This window comes from Condylura cristata, unplaced genomic scaffold (assembly GCF_000260355.1).
Source record: "Condylura cristata isolate star-nosed mole 26May11 unplaced genomic scaffold, ConCri1.0 scaffold00029, whole genome shotgun sequence".
NCBI classification, from domain to species: domain Eukaryota; kingdom Metazoa; phylum Chordata; class Mammalia; order Eulipotyphla; family Talpidae; genus Condylura; species Condylura cristata.
The window spans coordinates 11,856,506-11,882,985 of record NW_004567130.1 but is presented as its reverse complement, the minus strand read 5'-3'; the positions used below and the strand labels follow the sequence as shown (position 1 = coordinate 11,882,985).

Sequence of the window (26,480 nt, the reverse complement as noted above, 5' to 3'; positions counted from 1 at the left end):
GCCGTGGCAGGCCGCACACCATCACGCTCCTCTGGAGACAGCCGGGCCGCGCCTGCCGCTGCCTCTGTCCTCCCCAGAGCAGCCCCTTCCCTCCTCTGTGCAGGTCCGGGGAGGCCACTCGCCTGTGCCAGCTGCCCTCACCCCGCGTCTGGCCTGGCCCTCCTCTCCCCGGGCCGGGTCCCCCCTCATTCTCACTCTTTTGCCGACCAGGCCCTCCATGTCAGCAGTATCCGCCAGCGGGGTCAGACCTTTATCACGGGGGCTAGGCACCCACTTTGGTCTTTCCCATTTGGGGTGTGGTTTTAAAACTCATCATCCGGCTTTCCCACTGGCCCAGGAAGGAGCTCATGAGGACAGAGGCTGTGTACATGCTGGCACAGAGGGCCTGGCACATCCATTTTTATGGCCTGGATGTGTGGTGGTTGCAGAGATGTATGTAGATGGTAGAGGGTACATAGATGGGTGGGCGGCTGCACCGGTGTGTGAAGAGATGAGTGCGGGGGATGCTGAGGTGAATGGGCGCGATGTTCAGGGGGCCGGCAGGTGGGTAATGAGTGGGCAAGTGGACGGATGCATGGTATGTAGATCGAAGCTTCTGTGTGGGCTTGGGAGCTCAGGCAGAAAAAGGAGCTCACAGCCCCAGCTGCCGCGTGCTGTCTGTGAGGCCCCAAGTGGGGGAGGCGGCCCTGTCTGCACCACCCACCCCATCCGAGGGACTTACTGTACAACCCTTCTGAAAATGTGATGAGCTTTTGTGCCTGATGATGGTAGATTCTCAGCAAGTGTTGGGTAGCTTTCCCTCATCACCATCCTCCCACGGGCTTGATGCATCTCTCTCCTCCTGCCCTGTCCCCAAATGCCCTCCTCTCTTGTGCCCGCTGCCCCCTGGCCCCTCAGCCCACACACCCACCCACCCACCCAGGGGCAGCTTTGAGGCCCTGCTGGCCAGGCTCTGGCTCAGAAGAATCTGTAAGGACGAGGTTAAAGGGGCGGTTGTGGTTGTATTTGGACATTTAATGGGAAACCACAGTCAGGGCAGGAAGACTGGTGGGCAGCCAGAAAGGAGGCCCGACCCGAAAGGGGAAAACAGCCGGTTTGAATTTTGCTCCTGTTCATCAGCTTTCCCAACAACAAAATGATTCCTGCTCGGCCAGGCCTGGCCTCCACACAGCCAGGGAGGAGTGAGAACCAGGCCTGGGAAGAAGCACGGGCCTGGGGGAACAGTCCTGGTGGCTGACGTACTCTGCGGGACCTGCAGGGGCCCCGGCGCCTGGTGCCTCAGCCACCAGCTTTGTGTCCTTGGAGAGGGAGGGCAGGCCGGGCAGCCAGCAGGCTCCCCTCTTGCTCTCAAACTGCCCATGTTCAGACTGCTTGAGGCAAGCAGAAGCCCAGCCCCGGGTCAATTCAGAGCTGCCTAGTCATCAGCTCCAAGACCCAAGGAGGAAAGAAACAATTTGTCTCTTAATGAAGTGTGATGCCAAACAGCCTGTGGCCTCAGGAACTTACTGCTGTGTAGACATTACATCTGCTCACTGCAGCTTCTTGGAGAGTTGGCTTCGCCACGGAGAGGATCGCAACTGAATTGAATGTGGACATGTGGGGGCCAGAGGGCCTCATGACCACAAGAGGCTGCTTCCTGCCAGGATCCTCTCCCCACTGCAGTCTGGAGCACTCAGGGGTGCAGGAGCTGGGGGTCCTTCTGGGTGCCTACTGACGTGCGTGTCAAGGAAGCAGAAGGGCAAGTAAATTTTTTTTTTTGCCATGTTAGATCATTTTTGAAAACATTTGCAAAGCTGATGCAAAGGCTGTTAAGATGTTTGCATTAACCCACTGAGGATTCGATAGTTATGGTCAAAACCTCAAGATTTCTGCAGATTTTTGAGCCAAATGTAAGTTTAAATTAAGGCTCTGGCAGAGGGACCAGCTGAGTACCTCAGGCAAGTGACTTAACCTCTCTGAACCTCTGACAGCTCATGGGTAAAGGCAAAGTAATAGGTAATAGTGAACCTAACTCATGTAGGAATAAATGAGATAAAGTATAAAGTGCTTAACATAGGAAGTGCTAAATAATGTAGATTAGTATCATTGTGTAGAATATTCTCAATAAATGCATTCTCCAGAAAAGAACAGGATTCTGGGCCCAGACCAAGCTGGGCTCAGATCTTAACTCTGTTTCTGGCTCACTGTGTGACGTTGAATGAGTTGCTTCCTTCCCCGAACTTGAGCTCTGTCACTTGTAAGTGGAAACTGAAGCACTGGAAGGTGTCGTGCTCGATGAGGAAAAGCAGTGTGCTATGCACCTTCATGGCACAGAATCAGGCTCCAGATTCTGTTTCAAGTTCAAGTTCAGCGCTTTGCCCTGCAAGTGCTCCCAGGGTGCTTGTGGAACTCACTTTGGGGCTGGTCTATAGGAAAGCTGTGAGGCAGTAGAGAAGGACAGGGACACCTGGCCACTCCCATCCCCGCCCCTCTGGAATTCTGACTTGGGAACATCTCCAGCCAAAGCCAAGCGGGTGAGGAAGGAGGGAGGAATCCCTGTGGAGAAATGGAGGCGGTAGCCATAGCTACCCCAGACTGTCCCACTCAGAAGTGCAAAGTAAGAGCAGAGCCAGAGCCATCCCTAACCCACTCCCCAAGACAGCTGACCCCTAAGCTGTGGGAGGCTCCAGAGCTCTTGGAAGGGCCTGCTTCCTCTGTGCCTTCTCCCAGACCCAAGTCTTCACTGCAGCCCTCTTTGTATGGTTCTAACAAAGAGCTCACGTGACCCCCTAGGGCCTATTGTCTGTCTTCACAGCTCATCTGAAAGCCAAGTGCAAGGTCTTGGAAGTTGGCCTCCTAGGTTGTCTTCCTCCCCCAGGAACCTGGGCATTTGTACAGGCTTGAGTGGTGGGATTTCTGTCCACTCAATTCTGCCAGCCACTGACGGCGAAAGTTGTTGAAGCAGATAATTCTATCCCTGTAAGGGTGTACAGGGTGAGTGTGACATGGGGTTTGCTCTGATACTACCTCTGCTCACACCAGGAATGGACCTGTAGAGTGCTTGAGTCTTTCCTGGGGAGAGCATAGTAGGTAGCTTAATCCTGTTGTCTGACGCCAGTCCCCATCCATGGCAACATCCTTGAGAACACCCCCTTTTTTACTTGCATTGTTCAAGGCAAGACTCCCAAGAAGCAGGGATGCTGGTCTGAAGCTGTAAACAAGATGTGGCTCTGCCCACATGCCACTTGAAGAAAGGGCTCCCAAGCCCTGAATTCCCAGCCCCAAACCTTGTTCATGCCCAGGCAAAATACTGAAGTAGTTCTTGCGTTGGTCTTGAAAAAGGCACAGCTTCAGGGCTCTAAGTTTGAGAGTGTCTGCTAGGCGACTCCTATGCATTCAAAGCATGCTGGTCTCTCTCTCATTCACAGAGGACTTCTCATTCATCGAGGACATCTTGGTAAAGCTCCTGTGGCTGTGGAAGGAGGAGTGGCCTGTGTCTTCACTCAGAGCATTGACCAGGCGGGAGAAGAGGGCCACCTTGAACTTCTTGAAGTCCTGACCCATGAAGACATACAGAATGGGGTTCATGCAGCTGTTGGCAATGGCAATGGCCATGGCCAGGGGCAAACCCAGGTGGAAGACAGAGCTGGGCACATTGGCATGGTGGAGCTCCAGGAGGTTGAGTGTGTGGTAAGGGCACCAGCAGAGGAAGAAGGTGATGATGATGGTCATGATGATCTTGAAGGGCTTCTTGGTCTTGGCCATGCGGTTGCGTCGCAGCTTGCAGACGATGGTGAAGTAGCAGGCTGAGATGATGAGGACTGGGACCAGGAAGCCACAGAAGAAGCGAGTGATGGTCACCACCATTTGTCGGGTGAAGCTCACAGGGTCCTGTCCAGAGTGACCTGACTGTGAGTCAGAGCCTGCTGCTGACAGGCTGAAGTTGTTGAAGCAGATAATTTTCCCTTGCCGATCGACTGTGTCCCGGAAGATGAGGGACGGAGAGCTCAAGAAGAAAGCCAGGACCCAGATGACCATGCAGGCCATGTAGGCCAGCCGGACACTACGGTGGTTCTGGGACCAGACCGGGAGCAGCACAGAGATGCAACGGTCAAAGCTGATGATGGTCAGCAGGAAGACACTGGTGTACATGTTGTAGATGAGCAGGAAGTAGCTGATCTTGCACATGACCTTCCCAAAAACCCAGTGGTAGTTCATGGCGGCGTAGACAATGTGGATCGGGAGGAAGACATTGAACAGGAAGTCCGCCACGGCCAGGTTGAGGAACCAGACCGTGTTCACTGTCCTCTTCATCTTGAAGGAGGCAATGATGATCACCAGGCCATTACCCAGGACCCCGAGGAAACACACAATGCTGTAGACCACCACCAGGAAGATTCTGGCCAACCTGCCTTCTACGTACGGTGACTCCTCCAGAACCATGATGGGGTCACTTTCATACACTCCGTAATCATCATCATCGTAAGCAGGAGTGGGGGAGCTGTTATAATAATCCATTCTCTGCAAGGGAACACAGGGGCCGTTAGGGGAACCCTGATTGGAACCAGCTTGTAGAGGTGGGCCCCCCCCCATGCCCTCCCTGGTTCTGAGTAAAGGCCATTTGGTGGTTTAACCACTTCCTGCTTTGCCCTTTTATTTTATTTAGCCTCCTCAGCACTTCCTAAAACCAGGCACTATCTAAGGGTTTAAGACATAAAAGCCTCTTTTAATCTTTGAAACAGCTCAGTGAGGTAGGTAAGTAGGTCATGAGCCCCACTGTACAGATGAGGAAACTGAGGTAAAAAGAGTTTAAGTAAATTGCCCAAAGTCAGAGACCTGGGAAGAAGCAAAGGTGAGAGTTAACCCTACTTCAGAACCTATCCTCTTGACTACCATGCTTTGCTGCCTCCTCGGAACCCTCTGCCCCCCCATCACAGTCTGGTGAGGGAGATGAGCATTCATCAAAAAATTCCTCACATCATACAAAAATTGCAACAGTGCCAAGCGCAATGAAGGAGAACTGTGTTGTGCTGTGAAATTGCTTCCAGCCATGAGTCCCAAACCCAGGGCACGGCCAGGCTGGTGTTCTTCTATGCTCCCTCTTTGCAATGGTGCTCAGCACGGGTACCCCTGGAAACCTGATCATAGGCATCCCTTACCATACACAGCGATAGCGTCTGAAGCTCTTTGTGGGGGTCGTTGGCTGATCAGTCCCCGCAGGCAGCCAGAAACACCTGCAGGGAAGGAAGAGGAGGCAGCCATTGGATCCAGTGCTCGGCCAGAGAGAGGCTCTGTCGTGGCTACGCCTGGTTCAGAGGCTTGGAGAGGCTGAATGACTAAGCTGCAGACTCAGGGCTGATCATCCAGGCCCTTGGGAGCCCCACAGCTTATCCCAGCTGAGAGCTTGAGCAAAGGTGGGACAGAGGAGAGGCTGCAGCTGTCTGGGCGCAAATCTACCTGGGGAAGGCACCAGGAGAGGCCATTCCAGGCTGTGATGGACACCCAGGAAGAAGAGGACCTGCTCAGAGCACCTACTACATGCCCATCGCACCCACTATGTGCCAAGAACTGTAATTCTATCATGTTGCTTTGTCTCCCTGAAGTTTTTCCAAACAGGTGGCATCACTCTTGTCTAGAGCTATGGAACAGACCCTGCGAACGCAGCCTCGTTTTCACCGGGCATTCAGGGCCCCTGTGGGTGCCGTGAATGCAGACACAGGCTCTGCTATCAGCGCTGTCTGCTGAGGAAATAGCCACGTGGCACCTACGGTGTGCCAGGCAACTTCAATGGGATGTCCCACGACCCCGTAACAACCAGCGGGACGGTTTCCCAGTGTATGGAAGAACACGCTGAGACAGAGGCGCTGGCAAGCCTGGGAGGTCTTGAAGGCTGTGCTCACGTGTATGGTTCAAACCCAGCCTTGGCCGCTCAAAGCCAGCTGTGTGGCTTTGAACTAAGCAGAGTGGAAATAAAAAGTGCAGCACCAGGAATGCAGAGCATCTAGCTGAGTGTTGGCAGGCAGGAACCCTCAGCCACTGTTGGGCCCCGAGGCACCAGCTGCAGCTAGAATCCGGGGCTCTGGCACCCCCAGAACCCATGCACTTTCCACCATCCACGTTCTCTCCATCTGCTCCAGAGCAACTGTTTTAGCTGCGCAAGACAGCCAGTCAGTGCTTCTTTACAAACAATGCCAACCCTCTTCTATATAAATCCATGACTTGTCCTTAATGCGCTTGAAGTTACATTTTATTGCATAAAAGTCCTCTTTTACAATAAAAACCACTTGGAAAATTCCGTGGTGGATGTTAAGCTCAAGGGACTCCGGGGTTTCAGCTTGGGTGTCGTCCCAGCCTGCAGGCTGGACAGGTACCCCAGAGGTGTCTCGAGGGCTCCGTGGGGCTCTGGAATGCATGAGAAGACAGGAACCCTGCAGCTGCCTCCCATTCAGGAGTCAGATGGAGTGTGACTGGTGTAGCTGCAGGTAGTGTGTGGCAGGGACTATGCCTGGCACTTCATGGAGGCGGCCTCACTCTCACTCCCCCGCAGGGCCGAAACGTGAAAAGGCTCAGGGTCTGTGCCTTGGCCTGGAGGCCGGGCAGTGCGGTTATAATCACTCCATTGCCCTTCTGCGCCTCTCCTGCCACAAAGCCTTTGTCTGGGAAGCTGGGAGGGACCCGGAGACCAAGGGACCATGTGTCCTGCCCACTTGTCTCCCCGGCCCTTGGTTCGAGAACAAGATAAGGGCAACACAGACAAGGACTTCCATCCTCTAAGCTCCATTCTCCTCATCTCGCCTGGTGGGGTGGGGAGCTGGTAGAACGTATTGCTGGAGTGTTATGAAATGACAGTGACTCCTTTGCTGACTATAAATTGTAAGGTGCTATAGAACTCTAGCTACTCACAGTCTTTAAAGCCTGCAGAACCAGGAAAATAATAATGAGGACGATACAAATATATATGAATATACATATTAGCAGGCAGGCTAAGGGGGGGCCACAAACCCCAAGTTTGCACCTTCTAAGTGGGTTCTGCCATTCGCTACATTCAGACAAAGCTAGTATGTCAGTCCTTCAATAGAAGAGAACTTTAGTAGAATTTTGTGCACAGAGCGAGAAGAAAGAATAGTTTCTCAATGGAACACCCAAAGCTATTCAAAGACTATTCAATGCTCCCAACAGTCCTGCAAAGATAACTAGTTCACAGATGAGAAAATTGAGGTTCAGAGAGGTAAAGCAACTTGCCCAAGGTCGCACAGCTGGGAAGTCTCACTCCAGAGCCTGACTTCTAAAGTTCCGAGTGAAAAGTCCCTTGGGCCCAACCATATCACATTCTTGATCCTCAAACACTGCTGACTTCCCTGTGTTGCCTTCCCAGGCTTCCCTTTGCCTTTTTCTTTCAAGGCTTCTGCAAGCAGCAATTACATGGAAATTCGTGTCTACAATGCTATGGAAATCCTGACCAATGACGCTGCCACTTCCTCCCTCGTGGTACCCCTTATGAAAGCCCCTGCCCAGTGAGAAATGCCCTGGCGAATTCAGAGTACAGAGCAACATTGGTTCCCCTGAGGTATTGAGCTGATTCCTCATTCTTGGTTATCCAAGTTCTATAACCAGTCACATTTCCCTTTTTGATGTGGCCACAAGGAAGCTCAGGGTCACATTCGCAAGTCAAGGCAGTAATACCATTAACCCTGTGGGTCTTCAGGTTTCTCCTTTGGTTTAGGTTGACCCTTATATCTCATTTATATTGGTTTCGCTTCCCTGAGATAAGTAGCAATTGGTTAGTGCACTCAATAGCCAAACACGACACTAAGCATTCCCACTGTATTAGCACATACCCCAACAATCCTCAGGGGTGCTACTGTTATTACTCTCAATGTCCAGGTGAGGAAGTGAAATCATGTCACATGTTCAGCTAGTGGCCAGTTCACACTAGGTCACTCTGACACTTCTCTTACCCACCTTGCTTTCCAGAAAATGGAATCCTGTTCCCATGTCTATACACACCCTTTCTGATGCCGAGGGCCCCCAGCTCCACTCTCCGGGGACACCTCCTTGTTGATCTTGTTTTCCCAGCCTCTCAAGAAATCTGCCTTCTCTGGGTTTCTGGACAACCTGGGGCACACGTGGGAACTGTTTGCCAAAGGTGACATCATCCATCACAGCCCAAAGCAGGCAGGTGAATCTGCAGCCAACCCTGCCCCCGAGACTCCAGGGGGCAGATGAGCTGTCCTGGCCCAGGTTCTTCTGTGAGTTCAGGAACTCACACCTATTTAGAACCGGAGGCCAGAGCTGGCTCTCTCTGAGGCTCTGGGGACAGCCTCCCAGGCTGACCCTTGTCTTCCATGAGTCCGTAGGTCTCCGGGGTGGGTGCCAAGGGCAGGTGGTGTGGGAGCAACTCGCTCCATCTTGGGCCCCCCTTGGGCACTCTGCAAAATGAGACTGGGAGCGATACCCGCCCTGCCCACTTGTCAGGGCGGCTGGGAGGATGCGCTGAAATGCTGATGGTGAGCGTTTAGAACAGTGCTGGGCACTGGGTCCGATTCCACTCCTTGCGGGGGCTGTCCTGTGCGTGCCTGTCACAGGCCTCCTCCCAGGCCGACTGGCCCCAGGCCCACCCCGACACCCACCTGACCTTTGTGTCCTCTCTAAAGCCCTGCCTTCAGAATGAAGTCCCCTGCTCAGGTCCTGGGATCCGGCTCAGCACACTGGCCAATCGTTGCCATTGCTTTTCTCACTTACCATTGCTATCTGTGGCTCTTTCGGCCTATTCACCGCACTTAGGAGACTCCCCAATTCTCTGCCCCACAACCTCACCCATGCCCGGGTCCCCATCCTGATCAAGGGCCACACACATACAACATGCTCACACAGACAGGAAAATACTCGTAAACACGGAGGTACACACATGTGCACCCACAACACGGAGGTACACACATGTGCACCCACAACACGGAGGTACACACACGTGCACCCACACCCATGCAAACACTCTCAGACACACTGTCTCACAAACATGGGTATCTAGAGAGGCAAGCAGTTCCTTCCTGCAGTCCAGAAAGACAACAAACCCAACAGAAAAATGGGCAAATGATGTGAGCAGGTCAGTTATAGGAGGGAAACATGCAAATCACTGCACAAATCAGTGGTCAAAAAAATGCAAATGAGAACAACACGCGTTTTAGGCCTGTCAGTAGGAATGTGGCAAGAACTAAAAAGCTGGAGCAGGAAGGGGTGGGGGTGGGGAGGGAAGTGGGAAGGGTGGGGTTGGGGTAGGGGGTAGTAAAACCCCTCAGAGCAGGCAGGTAGAGGCACAGCTCTCATGCTGCCACAGGGCAGGAGAAGGACACCCTGAGCCCCCCAAACCTGCCTGTTCTAAATGGGCTCTGCCATCTGCCACATCAAGACAAACATACATGGAGCATAGCACCTTTACCGGAAAGGAACTGGAATGCAATTGGTGTGTAATAAAGAGAAGGGGAAGAACAGATAAAATAGTTTCCCCATGAAACACCCAAAGTTATCCACCCCCTCTGGGGTAGACGCCCAGCCAAACAGGGTCGGCCCAAGGGAAATTTAACACAACTAGTGTGCATTAAAGAGAAGGGGAAGAATAGATAAAATAGTTTCCCCATGAAGCACCGGTCCCCTCCCCTCGCGGTAAACGCCCAGCCAAGCAGGGGTGACCCAAAGCAGGATGGCTGAGGCCCGAAAGCCTGCCCAGGTCCAAGGTCCCTGCCGGTGGGACCCACGGAGGCCAGCAGGTCCGGGGGGAAAGGAGCAGAATCAAACCCAAGGCAGACAGAGGCCGCCACTGCCAGCCTCCCCGCAGTCTCGCACCCGCGTCTCTGCCTCTGTTGAGTGTCTCCTTCCCTGTCCCCCGAGCCGGGGGACAAGTCCAAGGCCCAGAAGCAAGTGAGTTCCTTCCCCTGTCTCTACCCCACATGCCTCCTCCAGCTCTCCTTCTTGCTCTCCATCCTTCCTTCTCCCTCTTTCCTAGCTTCTCCTCCCTGCGAGCTTCACCCTTCCCTCTTTCTGGGGACCACCTTTAACAGCGCCATGCTGTGGGGACCCGTGAGCCCTGTTGGGGCCCTGCAAGAAACCACAGACAGTATGCCCTTGCACAGTGCTGGGAGGTACGCCTGTACTTCTGTTGTCCAGCAGCAAGCCTCAAATGAGGACTCCTGATATACTAGGATTGTTTTTAAAGCCGCTAAGGGAATGGAGAGGTAGGAGTGGAAATAGAGGTCTCCCACCCGGTGCAGGGCCTGGACAGTCCAGGAACCGTGGCTTTGGGTCAGGGCTCGGGGAACAATGGAGGTCACATTCCTGCAGACTGAGTATTTATATCTCCCCACCCCGCCCTGGGGGTGGGGGGAGTGGGGGGTTTGTTCCCAGGCTCTCCCAGCCCAGAGGGCAGTTTTCCTACAAAGAGCCACAGGTGCTGGCTGTCTGGAGCTAGGGCCCTTGGGGGAGAAAGCCAGCACAAACTGGGTCATGGATCCAGGCGCTGAAGCCTCCACAGAGCGCCTGCAGCTGGCTGGAAGCTGGGGGCCCTGATGGCCGGCCATGGGCCGTGGCAGGAGAGGGTCTACCAACCAGGCAGCTGTTAGGGGCGACACATCATGGAACGTGGGGTGTCCTAAAGCCACCTACCCGAATAGCGCAGAAGTACATTGAAAACAGGCCTGCAAACAGGAACATGTGTTTTGTGAGGACACAGTCAAATAACAAGATACACACTGAACAGATTAGCACAGCTCCGTGGGAGCGGAGGTGGGCGGGGAAGGGGTAGGAAGCCAGGCTGGAAGGAAATGAAGGCTGTGAAGAAAGAAAATAAGGGAAGTGCCCAGGGCTTCCAGAGGCCGCTGAAGCAGACGAGGATGGACAGAGGGGGTGGCCACATCAGCCTGCCCTCCCCTCCTGAGGTCCAGAAAGGCCCCAGATAAAGAGGTACCCCCACATCCTGTCTGGGGTTCACCCATGGGCAGCTCATGCCCAGGTCACTGAATACCCGAGGAAGCCACACTGGGCAGGCACAGGGCTGAACAGCAGCCTTGACCTTGCGTGGGGAGCCCCAGAGCCCCGCCTGCCAGCCTGCTCTGCCTGGCAGGATGAACTCGGCCACCCCCAGCCCAGGGCACACCAGGCCAGGCCGCCAGGCAGCTCCAGGGCCAGTCTGGCCCCCGGCACCAGCCGGCTCCCAGGCGAAGCTCCTGCTGCACAGGGCCCGGCCCACACCCGGGCCACCACCGCCGACCCTCGCTGGGATGGGACATGGGCTCAAGGCCACATCTGCTTGTCCCAGCCTCGGAGAACAGAACTCTCAGACAGCTGTCGCTGGCTTAATTTTTATTAAACAAACATTACTTTCCAGGAACTACTCAAAGCACTAGTGATGCAGAGGGAACCAAGACCAAGAGAGGAGGAGGGTTGTGCCCAAGGTCACCCCGATGGCCAGGCTGACAAGGTCTGTCCTTCTGCACGGAAAGGTCGTTCAGAGCAGGCAGGGGCCATGCAGGGCTTCAAATGCAACGCCTGCTGAGCAGCCCAACGCGGCCGCATTCCTTGACTCAGGCCTCGCCTACCAGGAACATTCTAGAGCCCTCTGTTCTGCTCTTTGACCCAGCAGAATCTTCCAGAACTCCCACCAGCTCGTTCTGCAGGCTTCAGGCTGTGCATTTTGCAGAAGGGGCAAGGAGAGGCTCCCGGCTGTGGGGAACACACTTTGGGGGGGAGGGGTGGCCCATTCACTTTGCAGCCCCTCAAGGACGTGCAGCTGGCTGCTCCCAGCCCTGGAGCGGCCGCAGGAGGGCAGACAGGCCTTTCTCATCTCCGCCCGCCCCCAGGCCTGCAAGGTCATTGCCGTCAGCCCTACCGAGCCAGGGCCAAGGCAGGCCCAGGCAGGGGAGGAGGGTCTGGCCTGGGGTCCCATGCCTGGAGAGCAGCAGTGGACTCGAGACTCTGGGCCAGCGAGGCGGCCACTCCTCTGGCTGCCTGCGTCCCTGGGGGCTCAGGGGGGAGTTGGGGGACGGGGGGGGGGGGTGGGGCCACATCTGGGCAGCAGATGTGTTGCCTGCCGCTTCCTCTGTGTCACACAGCCCAAGACCCTCAGCCAAGTGGGCGCCCCGTGTCCATCCGGGACTCGCTCCCTCCTGTCCAGCCAGCTGCGTCTCTGTCGTGGTCTCGCCCCTCTGCTCCCGCAGCCTGTCTCTGTGTGCCCCTCCTTGCCTCTCCTCTCCGTAGAATCTGTCTCCTCTCTCAGTTGCCTCTTCTCTCCCTCTCTCCTCCCCTCCCTTGTGAAGCTCAGCCGCCCCTCACCTCACTTGCCCACATCCCTCACCTGTACACCTGGTCAGCCCAGCCGGCAGCAGTTGGTCACTCACTTGCTCCAGCAAGACTCCAGTTCTCTCAGCCGCCACTGACCTTCTCCTAGACATGGGCCCAGGCGCCCAGGCCCAGCCCAGGGGCCTATCGGGTCTCCCAGGCCCCACTCTCCCCTCAAAAGTTCCCGTTTCCCCCAGGTCCTTCTAGGTCCTGATGTCTTTGCTGGCAGAGTTCCTGGGCTGCTCCCCCCACCAGCCCCTCACCCTCCAGGGCAGGAGAAAGGGTCTTTCTGCCCCCAAGCTGGCTCCAGGAGACACCTTGGGTTTATCATCCCTGGGTCTCCAGCGCTGAGGTCTGGGGAACCTTGAAACCACACAGCACCGGCAGATGCTCCAGCTGCAGGCCTGGCTGCCAGCCGCAGGACAGAATTAGCTCTGAGTCGGCAGAGAATTCCTCCCTGGTCCCACGCCCACCCGTGGGGCTCACTGAGTCACTGCAGTGGGGCTAGACAGCCCACCGGTTGCCCAACAGGCTGCCTCAGCTGCTTTGGGTTTAGATGGGGCCATGAGTGAGCTTAGCACTCGCAGGGGGTGAAAGCTAGGAGCTTGGTTTATACCCTTCACCTGGCCAGCTACTTGCTCAGAGGCCAGAGGCACCAGACAGCCTTCAGTAACTGATGAGACATGGAAGCCGGATGCCCCAAAATATCCTGTCTCCCAGCGCAGGCCTGGCTTGCCTCCACTGAAACGGCGCTCCCTGAGTCCGGAGGGTGCCCCTCTCTCCCTGTGTGCTGTTTCCAAATCTCCACGTTTGCTCTGATCAGCAGGTGGCCAGCAGGAACAGCGTCAACAGCCCCCCTGGCCCTCTGACCGCTGCTTGGGCTTGATCAAGCACAGATCCAGCGAGGGGAGCAGGGCAGGAGCCGAGCAAGGTCAGGCTTCTCTGCTGCTTATCTGCAGGGCATCCATGAAACAGCGCAGCTAAGCTCCCTGGGTCCATGGGCCAGCAGCTTCCTCCAGGTCTCCACCTGCATCATTGTGGCATCCCCTCCCTAACCGCCCCCCACACCCGCTTTCTACATGCAACCTTCCTAAGCTCCCACCAGGCACCACGTTTCGGTGGGTCACCTACTTCAGGCTGATCCAGAAACCAGGCTCTCCACACCACCCCAACCCATGTCTGTCAAAGCGCCTCATTTTATTCCTAACAGCCCACCAAGCTGCCCGTCATTCCTGCCCCTACTGAGACAGGGCCCTGGTCTCCTCACACCGTGATTTCATTTATCCATTGAGTAGCCAGAGATATCTTTTCTGCCCCCATTTACAGTAGTTACTAAAATTTTAAATTTTTTCAGTCGGTCTTTCTGCCACCTCAATTAAGAACCAAAGAATTTGATGGGGAGGGGGAATACACCCAAATATTAAAAGATGAAGTCCTATCATTTGCAACATGGATGGACCTTGAGGGCATCGTGCTCAGTGAGATACTTCAGACAGAGAAACTCAGGGCCAGATGGTTTCACTCACAGGTGGTGGATAAAGAGGCAAAACAGAAGCAAACAGATTATCAAAACACAGTAGTGGTCACAGAGGGGAAGGGGGGAGATGGACAGAGGACCAAGGCAGGGTGAGGGCGGGACATCATGGCGTAGGTACAGACACTGATGGTCACACCTAAAGCATAATGTTAGCAAGCACTGTCACTTCATTAAAAGAGAGCTTTTCAAAATGCAAATGGATCGTATCACTCCCCACTTAAGGGCCCTCAGCAACGACTCCAGTTCTCAGGGGAACACAAACCCCTGATCAAAGTCCCTTCGCCCCAAAGGGTCTGGCCCTGCTTCCCCTAACACTGACAGGGCTGGACCCAGCCTCGGAAGTCGGCCACTGGCTCCCGGGCCCTGGTACAGGGGGGCTCTTCCCTTTCTATCCAGCCCCCCTAGTTTGCTGGAGACCCAGCATCCCTTCCCAGCCACAAGGGGCCCCCAGCAAATGTTCGCATGGTGGCTCCTTCCAGGCCAAAAAGCCATCCTGACCCTAAACCCTCAGCTGCTCAGCCTGTATCCCAGGCCACGGGCAGAATTTGGGCCTCTCCCCATAAACACTGCCCAGCTCCTGGGAATGGCTGTAAACACATATTCTTCACTGCCTATATCCCACTGGACGGGAGGCCCAGCACCCCATTAGTTTAATCCCTTGAAGTCAGCCTTGAGCCCACTCATGCAAATAATCCCTGAGTTGTATACACAGTGTGGGGGGCGGGTGCCGGGCGTTTGCACAAGCTGCTCAGGAAGTGGTCTGGTGGTCACTCTCCCAGCAGGAGCCAGCCAGCCCCAGGCCCAGCACAGCCCGCCACGCCGGAGGGCCAATGCGGGCCCCACTTTATTCCTTGAGATGCCTGTCTGCAGTGAGGAGGAAGACGCAGGAGGGGGCCCGGAGCTGCTGCTCTGAGCTGGTTTCTAACCCTTACTGGCCTTTGCTCCCTTCCCATCCTGGTTGCTCTATGGGATGAACGGGGACCCCCCAGCACCCGAAAGCCACAGTAGAGCCCAGGCGGGTGCAGGAGCCCAGCGGGCCCTCCCGCCAAGATGCCTTGGTGCTTAGGCCAGGCCACAGAGATGCTGGGCCCAGGGAGGGCCACTCTCAGCACGTTCCGGTGACCAGTGAGAGTTGAGACTGGAGCCCAGATTAAGAACAGAGCGCTCCCTTTCCTATCTCAGACTCTGCTTGACAAATATCCTTAGGTAAAAGGACCCTTTGGAGGCTCTGTTTCCCCATCTGCAAAGCGAGGAAGTTGGAGTCTTTTAAGTTTTAAAAACACCAGAGTTGAAGAGAGCAAGTGTCTGCTTATTCCCAGCCTCGTGCTAGAAGTCACTAAAAAGACAGTGTGGGGCCCTCCCTGGTGGCGCAGCGGGTTAAAGCACAGCACTGAGAAGCTAAAGCCACTTCCACATGAGTTCGATTCCCGCCTGCCCCGGAGGTGACCACATGGCGTGGCAGACCTCTCCTGACCCGCCCGCTGCTCCCCTCAGCAGTGTACTTCGTCGATCTGCCTGTTCTGTCTCTGGTGAAGCCTCTCACCGTTCCTGCACCTCTGGCCTGTACCCAGTTCTGTATGCATAAATAAATAAATCTTAAAAAAAAAAAAAAAGGACAGTATGATTCAGCTTCATGTTATATGACCCTGGCAAGTCGCTTTACCTCACTTACTCACTTAGCTGTAGTTGAGTCACCTATGAACTGGTAATAATAGAACCTTTTCCCAGGAAATCAGGGGGTCTTGGACTACATGATTTCTTGGGACCCCTTGTAGTTCATTTACAAGTCTCCCCCTCAACTCCCTACGGACACGCCTGGGGTCCTTGCTGACGTGACAGGTCTGACACTCATCCCAGCAGCACAGAGGTGAGGAGCCCACACTACCAGCCCCAAAGGAGCTTCCTACTTCAGTGGTGGGCACATCACCTCTCTGAGCCATGCTGGGTTCACCTCGAGCCGACTCGGGGACCTCCTCCCTGGAGAATGAGCTGGTCACGGAACAACGGTGTGGACCCAGCGCCCGGCGCACAGTAAGCCTCAGCATCACCTGCGCAGAAAACTCAGGTCGCAACCGACGGGTGGCCAGCACAGCAGCACCGTCCACGGTCGGGAGGAAGCCAAACTGCATCCCGTTTGCAGATTCTGAACCAGAGCGAAAGGCAGGACCAGCCTGGAAGGTGCCTGCAAGCAGAGCAGGGATGAGAGCTCGGTGCAGTGCAGCCAGGGGCCTTGCAGCCCTCCTCCAGGGCCAGCGCTGGCCTGGTTGGCCGAGGAAGTCAGGGCCACGGGCTCTCTGCACCCCCAGCTCAGCCCGCACCCCTTCCCTGCTCTGCAGAGCCTCTGCAAGGCATGCTTCCACTTAATTAAAGTGCGAGGAAGCCAAGCGATTGCCCTACCCTGTCTGCAGAGGGGCACTGAGCGACAAGGGGGTGACCCAGGCCGGTGTCCTCGAGCCAGGCCTCTCTTTCCACTTGCAGGCCCCGGAGATCCCAATATACCCTGAAGAAGGAAAATGAGCTATGTAGCGAAACAGCCAGGCCTACCGCAGGCCCGAGGAGGCCAGCTGTCCCTTCTTGAACAGATGAGAAAACTGCGGTTCCAGCGGCTTGGGGATCTTTCTCAACGCCGGGTGAGAAGCAGGTAAAGTCGGGAGGCTGAGCTTTTGACGGGCCCCTATGTTCTTGTTTTCCCTAAAAATCCTGTTACCTGGCAGTTAGAACAAGGTCTTTACCCCAGTCCAGAGCCTGCCGGCTGTGTGACCTTGTACAGGTTACTTCACCTCTCTGAGCCTCAGGCTCCTCCTCTGTAGCATCAGACTGTGAGAAGTCAATGAAACAAGCCTGGCGAAGTACTAGGCCTCACATCTGTCATGCTCACCACTAGCGATTAGTTTGGTAGGAAAGGGAGGATTATCTCGCAGAAGGGAAACTGAACCTCACATGCCAGGCGCTCCCTCGGAAGGCTTCATGTTTTAGGGGACACTCAGCAGGCCCAGGCCCTCTCTGGAGCGGGGTCTGGAAATGCAGGATGCTCTGAAGACTCCAGCAGCCAGCAGAGTCAGCTCCCAGGCCCCTTGCGAGTCTCTTCACGTCTGAGCAGTACACAGGCCCAGCACATCTGGCAGAGCGTAACCCTGCCTGGGCCCCTCTCTGGCGGCCAAACAGTCCCGTTCACTTCAGGCCACCTAGGTCCAGAGACTTCCTGCCTCCAGCCTGGAGCAGCCTCCTCCAGGGCCCCATCAGGGGAGGAAATGGACTCAGCATGGCCCCAGGTTCCAGGAGTGTGGTTTGGCACCTGACTTGGGAGAGGTCAGAAAACAGAGCCCTGTTGGAGGGTGGGCGAGGGTGGGGCTGGCCCCTCCCAGACAGGCTGACTCAACCCCTCCGGGAGTCTGAGGCACTTCCTGCTCGATGGCCTTGACACTGGGCTGACTGACAGGAAAGCTCAGAGGCCAGGGGTTCTTCCCTCCTGTTCTTGATCCTCTGTCTTCCTGCTTCCTGCCTCCTGCCTTCCAAGAACTGTTCATTAAGCTACTACTTTGTGCCAGGTCCAGATCCGGGGAAGCGGCAGGGAACACATTGCCTCCCTCAAGGGACCAGAATCCTCAGCGGAGCAGAGCTGATCACAAACATAAACGGGTTCAGCATAAACAGGGCTAAGGCCCCTGGGGCCATGCCTCCTGGGTTTGCACACCTTTCTGCTCTGTGATTTCCCAGCTCTGCCATTCTGGGCAAATCAATGCACTTCTCGGTGCCCCAATTTCCTCATCTGAGGAAAAGGAGTGATTCCAGCTTCTCCTTCATGGGGTTGTTACAAGGATGAAATGAATTTACATGGGTAATATTTTAAAGCATGCTGGGTTTATTGGAAGCACTATGCGAATACCGGAAAAATAAAATGAATGGAACAGCAGGTGGTGATATGCGCCATGAATAAAATATAAAGAGGAACAGGGCAGCTATTTTAGGCCAACACCCTCTCTGAGATGATCACTTCTAGCAGAGATCTGACTAAGAGGAGGAGACCAGGGACTGTCTCTGATGGGCTAGAATTCCAGACTGTGGGAACCGCTAGTGCAAAGGTCCTGAGGCAGAAGCAGGCGTGGCAGGCTCAGAAATAGCCTAGGTCCGAGCATTCAAACATCTGTTCCAAAAACTGCTAACGGGCACCTCACTAAATACTAGGAGTTGCACGGCCCAGCCTGGAGCCTTCTCCAAAGGAACACAGGAACAGAGCATACAGGGCCAGAGCTCTCAGATGGCACTTAAGGTCCAGGCTTCCAACAAACGGGTCATGTTACACTATAGACAGGGTAGGGTTCTCCACAGTCTCCACCCCTCCCTCGGTGCTGGAGCAATGAGTCCGCACCAGTTCACCACAGAGTTTACCCTGGAGGCTGCTGTTGCAGAATAAGCAATCTGGTAAGAGAAAGTCGAACCTACTCACTCTCACTTCCAGCCTTAACGGGAAAGGGCTGATCTCTTTGTGGGTGTAAAGACTGGCCCTAAGTTAGCCATATGTATCTCTTGCTGGCCCCACAGTTGCTGGGTCTGTGACCCTGGCTCTGTGCAAAGTAAAGGGAAGGTGGCTGAGGTAATCAGGAGAAGCTTCTTGAAGGAGGCAACACTTGAGCAGAGAGTTAGAGGATGCAAAGCTTTTGTTAATGGGACAGAGAAGGCATTCCCAGAGAGGGAGCTGCATATAAGAGAGAGAACAGGGAGGGGAGATATGGCTGAGAAAAGAGGCTCAGATTGTGAGACCCTCTGCAAGGTGTCGACTTTATCCTGTAGGCAGTAAGGAGCCATAGATGGTTTTAAACAGAGGGCTGCTCACCTTTCTCAAATGACCCCAGCTCCAGCCCATAGGGGTGATGGGGGCATACACAGAAAAGACCAGCCTGGAGACAGCAAGACTAGCGAGGGAACTGGTGACCTGAGTGAGGCTTCTTCTGCTAGCTCCAGTCCATCCCCAAGAGGCAGTTTGGAGGCTCCAGGAACCAGAGATCCTATCAGAGCTGGGGAGTCTCGCAGTCTTCCCATTTTCCTGAGGAACTTTTTGCTCAGCACACATGGGCAGATTTGCCTCAAGAGCCATTTCCATGGTAACTGCCAGTGCTCTAAAGTCTTGGATGAGCAGAGGAGAGGGGGACCAGAGATACCCAGATGGGTGTTCATGGGAGAGGCCATGTCCTAGAGAGTCCACACTGGCCATCCAGGAACTGAGATTCACCTCCTGCCTCCAGGTCCTTGATGCCAGGGTTGAAGCCTGGTCACCATGGCCAGGCCCATACCCCATCCCTGGACTATCCTCTCCCAAGGCATTTCAGCACGGGGCTTGGGAGGAACAGCAGTGGGGAATGCCGATCGTCAGCAGAGCCTAAGGCTTACAAAATAAGCTCTCGGGCATGTAAGGCAGGCCAGCCGAAGACCCCCCAGGAAGTGAGCATGTGTGTAGATGAAGGTGCAGACTCTGGAGTCTGGTTTTCAGATTTCAGAAGGGCACTCCCCACCAAACTGAGGCTTGATAAACCCTACAGGAATGCCTTGGATTCCACCAGATAAAAATGATCTACTTTTAACTACACTCTCTCTCACACACACACACCCTGCCTACAGTAAAATAATGGCTACTATAGATGGTGTCTGTGGACCCTCTGAATGCATAGGTTGAAAACCTAACGCCCAAGGTGGTAGTATTCGGAAGTGAGGCTTGAGGAAGTACTGGGTGGTGCCCCCGTCAAAGGTCTTGGTGCTTTGATAAAAGGGGTCTCAGGAAGCCCCCTAACTCCACCTTGTGAGGACACAGCACAAAGAAAGGCAGTTATAAACCTGGAAGTGGGCTCTCACCTGCCACCAGGTCTGTAGGTGTCTTCATCTTAGATTCCCCAGGCTCTGGACATGTGAGGAATAAACTTCTGTTGTTCCAAACAGTTTGATATGTTGTTACAGCAGCCCAAAAGCACTACACTAAAGCACTGACTGAACAGACCAGGCACTGTTCTAAATGCGCATGCATTTATAGATCCCCACAGCAGAGATACAGTAGGTATCGTGCTCCTATTTTATGGGTAAAGAAACTGAGGCACAGAGAGGTTAAGCAACCTGCCTGAGGCCACACAGGCACACAGTCACAGAACCAGGATTTGGAAATGGGTACCAAGACGGATACTCCACCCGTTCTTCTATTCCTCCCCACTCTCCAAAACCCACACCCACTCCCGCCACCACGCAGCAGGCAGGGTTAGCCCAGGAAGTGGCACAGAGCAGGGCTCAGCAATGTGCGGCCCCTTCTTCCTTCCTAGTATGTGATCCCAGGAAGGAATTCACACATAAATCACACATAAATTCACACATAAATCAAAGGGATGTCTGAAGATCTGATCACCCCCATAACAACAGAAAAGCTGACCTTCTATCCAGAGAAGGTAGCCCCAAATTTCAGTAGCCTCAGACTCTGATAAGCTGCTCCCTACAATCCAAGTAAGCGTTTACTCATTTCCAAGTAGGTCTGCTCCGCCGTGCGTCCACGCAACCTGTCCATCATTGCTTCACCAACAACGGCTCTCACCTGTAGGGCTCAGAAGGGCTGAGCCCACCCCTTGCGCCAAGCCTGGCCAATGAGAATGCGACATTCCCCTGGCCACCAATCAGCGCTTTAGAATTGGGCATGTGACCATTCGCGGGCCAATGAGAGTCTTTCCTGGGACTCTTTCTAAAAGCCCTGCAAACGAGGCCATGAGGAAAAACCCCTGAGCCGCTGCACGTCGTCGGAGCCACAGCCTGGCATGTCCTCACCGAGAAGGCGACCAACAGGAGGAAGCTGGGCGGGAGGTAAAGTGGGACCAGCCATGCCTGTGCCAGGGCTGACGCTGGAGGAAGGAGCCCCCAGTGGGTTCAGCTACTGCGTTGGCCAGTTTGATCGGGATTCCTCACCTGCAGCTGTCTGAGCTCTGTGGTCGCACCAGCTGAGGAGGACCCTGCCACAAGAGCGCCCTGCTCCCCTGCTTGAAGGCAGGCGAAGGCTGATACCCGTGGAGGGCAAAGACTATTGTCTGTTTTGTTCACGGCTGCAGCCTCAGCCCCTGATGTAGTGTATGGCAATTGTTGGTGCGCCCTATTTGATAGGTAACTGTGAGAGCTTATTATGTGTGAAGCATGTGTTACTAACCGTCCCCACAATGGTCTTGCGAGGCTAGAGTATTAGCCCCGCGTTCCAGGTGAAGAAACAGAAGCTCAGAGAGGTTAAGGAACTTGCCCCAAGTCACCCAGCCAGGAGGCCACAGAGGGAGGATTCAGACCTAGGCGTTGGCACATCACAGGGGCTGCGGTGGATTGTGTGGGGCACAGCAGGAGCAGGGAAGAGCAAGACCATCCTCTCAGAGGGGGATCACAGAGGGGCCTGGAGGGGACAGCATGAGAAGGCAGGGAAGCAAGACAGGAGAGCCCCCCACACACACACAGGGGGGTTCTGTCAAGAGTGGAGGAGGGCAGGGTGGGGTGGGGGAGTGAGCCATAAGATTGAAAGGGGCCAGATCAGGACCGCCCTCCCGACCACAGGGAGGTGTTTTCGCTTCCCAGAGGGTGACAGGGGGCACCACAGAGCACATCAGGGGAGAGGCCAGATTGGCAGGGCTTACACTGGGGTGGGCTGAGTTGGGTGTGGAGAGGGAGACACTGGCAGACAGAGCTGATGGGACATAGGGGCTCATTGGATTTGGAAAAAGAAGCAGGGCAAGGCATCAACGATGTCCCCCAAGATTCCGGCCGGCATAACCTGGTAAGAAAGGCGCCAGGCAGGGGTGGGGCATTCGTTCAGAGCCTAGAATGTGGGAAGCAGGGCCTTGCACTCCTTACAGTAGAGGACGGAGCCCACCCCCTTACCTCTCTCCTGACTCCCCTAGACACCCCACGCTCCTGCCCTCCCCCCTGCCCACGAGGCACCAAGTACTGCTTAGGCTGGACCCTCAAATGCAGTGCCTTTCTGGGACCTGTGCCCTGGACACTCCAAGGCCAGGCCCCCTTCACCCTGATAGCCAGGCCCGTCTCCATCATTCCCACCCCCAGGCTGACCCAGGCGCTCATGCAGGCTCCCTGGGGCCCAGGCCAATAGCCCCTCCACTGTCAGGTTTGGGGTGCTGTGGGCATGGCAACAGGAGAGGAGAGAGAACGGCTGATGGTCCACGTTGGTGGGGGGGGGGCATCTCAAGGATGCAGCTCAGTCCCCCTTTCACATCCCACAATAGCAGAGGTGGGGGCTGCACTGAGGGCTGAGCTGAGAGACCATCTGGGTTTGCCACGTGGCTGACTTGAGGCAGACACAGTCCTCCCTGGTAGGGTCCTGGTGTCCACACCTCTGAAGTGGACAGGCTAGGAACTGGAATGGAGGAAAGCGGTGGGGAGGGAAGAGAAAGAAAAGGAAGTTGGGGTGTGGGCGTGGAGGGACCCTAGGGTCCCAGAAGCTTGAGAGGAGGGCAGAGCCCGGAGGAAACGCCTGTGTGGAAATGTCTCTATTGGGCAATCCGTAGTTACTCAGTGAGGTGGGTTTTCTGGGAAAGGCTGGAGGGATGGCCCGCCCAGCCACAGCGCCGCCGTCAGGTGGACCCTCTGCTGCCTCTGGTCCGGGCACGGCCATTTACTCCGCTCTATAAAAGCTATAAAAGCAGCGCTCGGGAGTCCCTCCTACAGAGACCTGTTCTGGGGTCGCATAAATTGACATATAGAAAAGCTTCAGCTGAGGTTCTCCTCATATCGCCAGGGAGACAAGGACATAGGCACAGGCAGGGGTGGCATCAGGCCTGACTGGAGGGCACGTTAAGGGCAGAGGCAGCACAGGGCAGGACGGGCCCCCCGGGAGATAAGCTTGAGAGGGTGGGGGAGAAGAAGGGGGTTCCGTGTGTGAGGGCTGGTTTCCATTCCACTCTGGCCAAGCTCGGTGATGTCAGCTGGCTGGAGCCACTCACTCACCAGGACGGCTGCAGGGCTTCTGGGGCACCCCTGGCTGGAGTCAGGCCAGTGAAAACTGGGGGACCACAGAACCAAGTCATTCCTAACCAACCTGCTCCCCCATGCTCCAAGGGCCCAGTGCCACCCACTATGGTGTCGTGACCTCTGGGCTCTGCCCTTGAATGTCCTCTGTCAGGAATCCCCTCTGCTCCTGGGGAACAGGCAGCATGGAAAAGAGGTGTCCCAGGGCCTGGCTGGGCCATTGACCTTTCTTTTTTCCCTGTCTACTGATGAGGCTTCTGGAGGGGGTGACTACGACCCCCACTCCGCAGGCATCAGAAGCAGACTGGAAGCAACCAGAACAGGGCTGGGATCTGAAGGTCTCCAGGGCCCAAGCTCCGACCGAGCCCCCCGCGTCCCCCACGGTTGTGGAGACCGCCCCCGTGTCTCCCGGCTCCTGCCGCTACAGGGCCAGAGAGGCAACCAGGCAGCATCCCGCCCCCCACCAGCAAGGCTTCTCCACCTCCCAGGGAGAGGAGCAGAAGCTGAGGCTGGGGGCAGACATGAGGCCCCACTTGTCAGGTGCTGGGTGAGGACCCAGAGCCTCTGCTCAGGACAAACCTCAAGGGGATATTTTCATTCCCATTTCTCAGGTGTGGAAACTGAGGCATAAAGAAAACACAGCCACTGGCCCAAGATCCCACTAGGATGGGATCCCAGGGAAACCAGCACTTACACACGGGACCCCCTTCCTCTCTCCCTCTCTCGAGCTTATCTGCCCGGCTAGGAAGGGGCAGAGGCGGGGTTTGAACCTGGGCCATCTGATGCCCTGTCTTCAAACTCCGAGATGGCCCTGGGCAGCCCGTGACCTGCCCCCAGGGGCCCCATGGGGACAGAGTCCTGTGTGCTTGCGCTGATGACCCACCTGTGGCCAGGGCTGGTGGGGCCATGGCACTTGCATCCCCCACCCACCTCCGGGAGCCCTCGGTGATGACTCACCCACCTCCAGACAGCGAGTGGCCACTGGCTGGACTCCAGGGCAGCAAGGACCGCAGGGGCGTCCTGCAGGGTGGACCTGTGAGAGCCTGAGCTGTTCCAGCCGCGTGGGCCCAAGCGGCCAGCTCAGGGCACAGGGGCCCAGGGGCATCCAGGCAGGTTCTGGTCCCTTGGAATTCCCTGGCTGTGGCCCAGGCAGCTGATGACAGAGCTGGTGCTGCTGCCAGTCTAAAACTACGCGCCTCCCCTCACTCCCCAGCCAAACCCCACACCAGCCCACCCCGCCTTCCCCCTCTCCTGTTCCCAGGCCTGGGGTGGGGGTGGGGGGTGGAGGGACAGGCTGGCCTCCTCCTCAACTCTGCCTCTACGCCCTCAATTTTCACAAGGCAGAGCTCCACCCTGACCCCAGGAAGGACCTAGCTGGGAAAACTGCCTCCCCCCACCCCCAAGGAGGATAATAAAGTAGTTGAAGACCGGGGAAATTCCAGAAGCCTACAGCCGCCCCTGGAAAGGGTTTAGGATTGAACAGCCCACCGCCCTAGGTGACAGGGAGGTGAGGCCTGGTGCCCTGGGAGCTGCTGTCAACATGGGCCCAGTCCCAGCCTGCGTACAAACTGGGGTCACAGAGTTACCCCCCGTGCGAAGCGGGTCCATGTGAAGATCACATGCGCTCTCACAGGCGCATAGAATGATCGGGCATCCTGGTTTGGGGGTGTTCTGAGATGCAGGGCTTTCAGGGTGTGGTGGGCAGATCGGGGCGGGGTGGTATATAAAGGTGGACTGAAAGCAGCCCTGGGCGCCCCGCTTAGAGGCCTGCACGGTCAGGTAACACAGAGTCTGCCTTCTTCTCTGCTATCAGAAACTTGGTCTGGCTTTCGCTCCGCTGGCGCAGCAGATCTCTGCTCCTGTGCCAGGCACCGTGGGAACACCCTAGGGGGCAAAATGCCAGGGTCCTGCCAGGGAGCCAGCTGGTAGTGGGAAGGGGTGGGCAGGGGCTTTCATCACACAGGCAACACAGACCTTTCTGAGCCTTACTTTCGCCTGACATGGGGGGGCTTCCACTTGGGAACTTCTCTCTGGGCATCCCCACTCTTGGTGGCTCCCTTCTCCAGCCACCTCCTCCCTGCAGTCCACAGAGAGGCTCCCATCTCCCCCAACCCTCAAAGAAATAAAAGCATCAGAAATCAGCCCGTCTGAGTTGTGTTGATTTCCAGAGCGGTGGGGGACCACCCCACATCAGCAGAATTTCTAGAAATATAAATGTCATTAGAAAGCACTTCCTTTTTTGACTGAAGTGAACTCCAACAACCTGCCGTTCACCCCGAGCCTGGTTCAGACCCCCAGTCACAGGGGGTCACAGGCCACCCCTTCCCTGGCCGGAGCCGCTTCCTCCCTTGTCTCTGGCTACACTTCCTCTGTCTCCTTCTTAACCCTGGACCCGCTGGGCCCAGACTGTCTCCCAAGGCAGGTTTGGCCATTTGCTCTGCTTATGTATTAGCTTGGTCCAAGAATAGGGGTGGGGGTGGGGGAGCTCAAAATAGGCTCACTTACCCAGGGGACTGTAAATTAGAAGAAAAAGTGATGGGAGGAAGGGAGACGTGGGTGGGGACAGAAAATGGAGCCAGCACTGAGGGAAAACGCAGACGATAAGTAGCGTCCTGAACTCTGAGCATGGGTGGGCCACGTGGACGCCCAGTCTAGTCTGGAAAAGGGGAGCCTGGTCCAGAAGTCATGTGACTGACTCTGCCTAAAAACAAAACCGCCCTGGGGGACAGCCGGCCTCTCTCTCCAGACGTCCATGTAGGGAGATGAAGTGATGTGGTGATTCGAGCCCAATGATCCCTGATTGCCCTGGTCTGGGAGGCAGCCTGGAGGTTTCAGAAGGTTCTAGAGGCCTCCAGACACTTGCTACCTGAACAATATATACTCTTCCCTTCCCAAAGCATAGCTCAGTAAGGAGTGGTTCTCTGCCTAGACATCCAGGCTTATCCCGGGCTGACTAAACTTGAGGTTGAGTGTGTCTGCATGCTTCGGTCTTCCAGTTACCACCCCTCACACCCCCAATATTGTTTCTCTGACCCCCATGTCTTGATGACATTAGCGAGGGAAATGGCACGCCATTCTCTGTGGCAAACACTGGAACCCACCTGTGCTCTCAGCTAGCTGGGCCTGGCCTGGGGTGTCATCACACTAGCCCCCAAATCTCGCATGTCTGCCACCACATTCTACAGGAACAGGATGCTGGCAAGGACCTTTGAGACCCCTTCCCCCACTTACAGAGTGGCCAGGGGGAAGGGGTTTCTAAAACTCCCAGACTTGGAGGCAAGCTGTGAACCCCCAGAAATGTGAGAAGCCGTCGCTTTGGGATGAAAAGCTGCTAATCAGAACAGAGGAGCTTATGCAGCTGCCAACTTTGTTCTCGTGTCTCCTCCCAGAGTTTCTTTTTTTTTTTTTTTTAAGATTTATTTAGAACTGTAAACTGGGGTACAGGCCAGAGGCACAGAGGCAGTGAGAGGATTCACCAGAGACAGAGCGGGGAGCAGAACAGGCCGATGGACCAAAACACACTGCTGAGGGAGCAGCGGGCGGGTCAGGAGAGGTCTGCTGAGCCATGTGGGTCACTTCCCTGGCCAGGGATTGAACTTGAGCTGCAGTGGCTGCGGCCAGCTTGACCTGTTGCACCACCAGGGCGGGCCCC

The 26,480-nt window shown here is 55.7% G+C and overlaps 1 protein-coding gene across 1 annotated transcript in view; it reads right to left on the bottom strand.

Annotated features, from left to right (window-relative positions):
* Positions 1–966: 966 nt before the first annotated feature.
* Positions 967–26,480, bottom strand: part of CMKLR1 (chemerin chemokine-like receptor 1) — a 39,698-nt gene continuing 14,184 nt past the window's right edge. Inside the window, exons 2-3 of the mRNA XM_012730814.1 lie at positions 5,139–5,213; positions 967–4,500 (exon numbers count right to left, since the gene is read on the bottom strand). Coding sequence (XP_012586268.1) covers positions 3,376–4,500; positions 5,139–5,141 — 1,128 coding nt within the window. The 5' untranslated portion in view covers positions 5,142–5,213 and the 3' untranslated portion in view covers positions 967–3,375. The remainder of the gene's footprint in view (positions 4,501–5,138; positions 5,214–26,480) is intronic.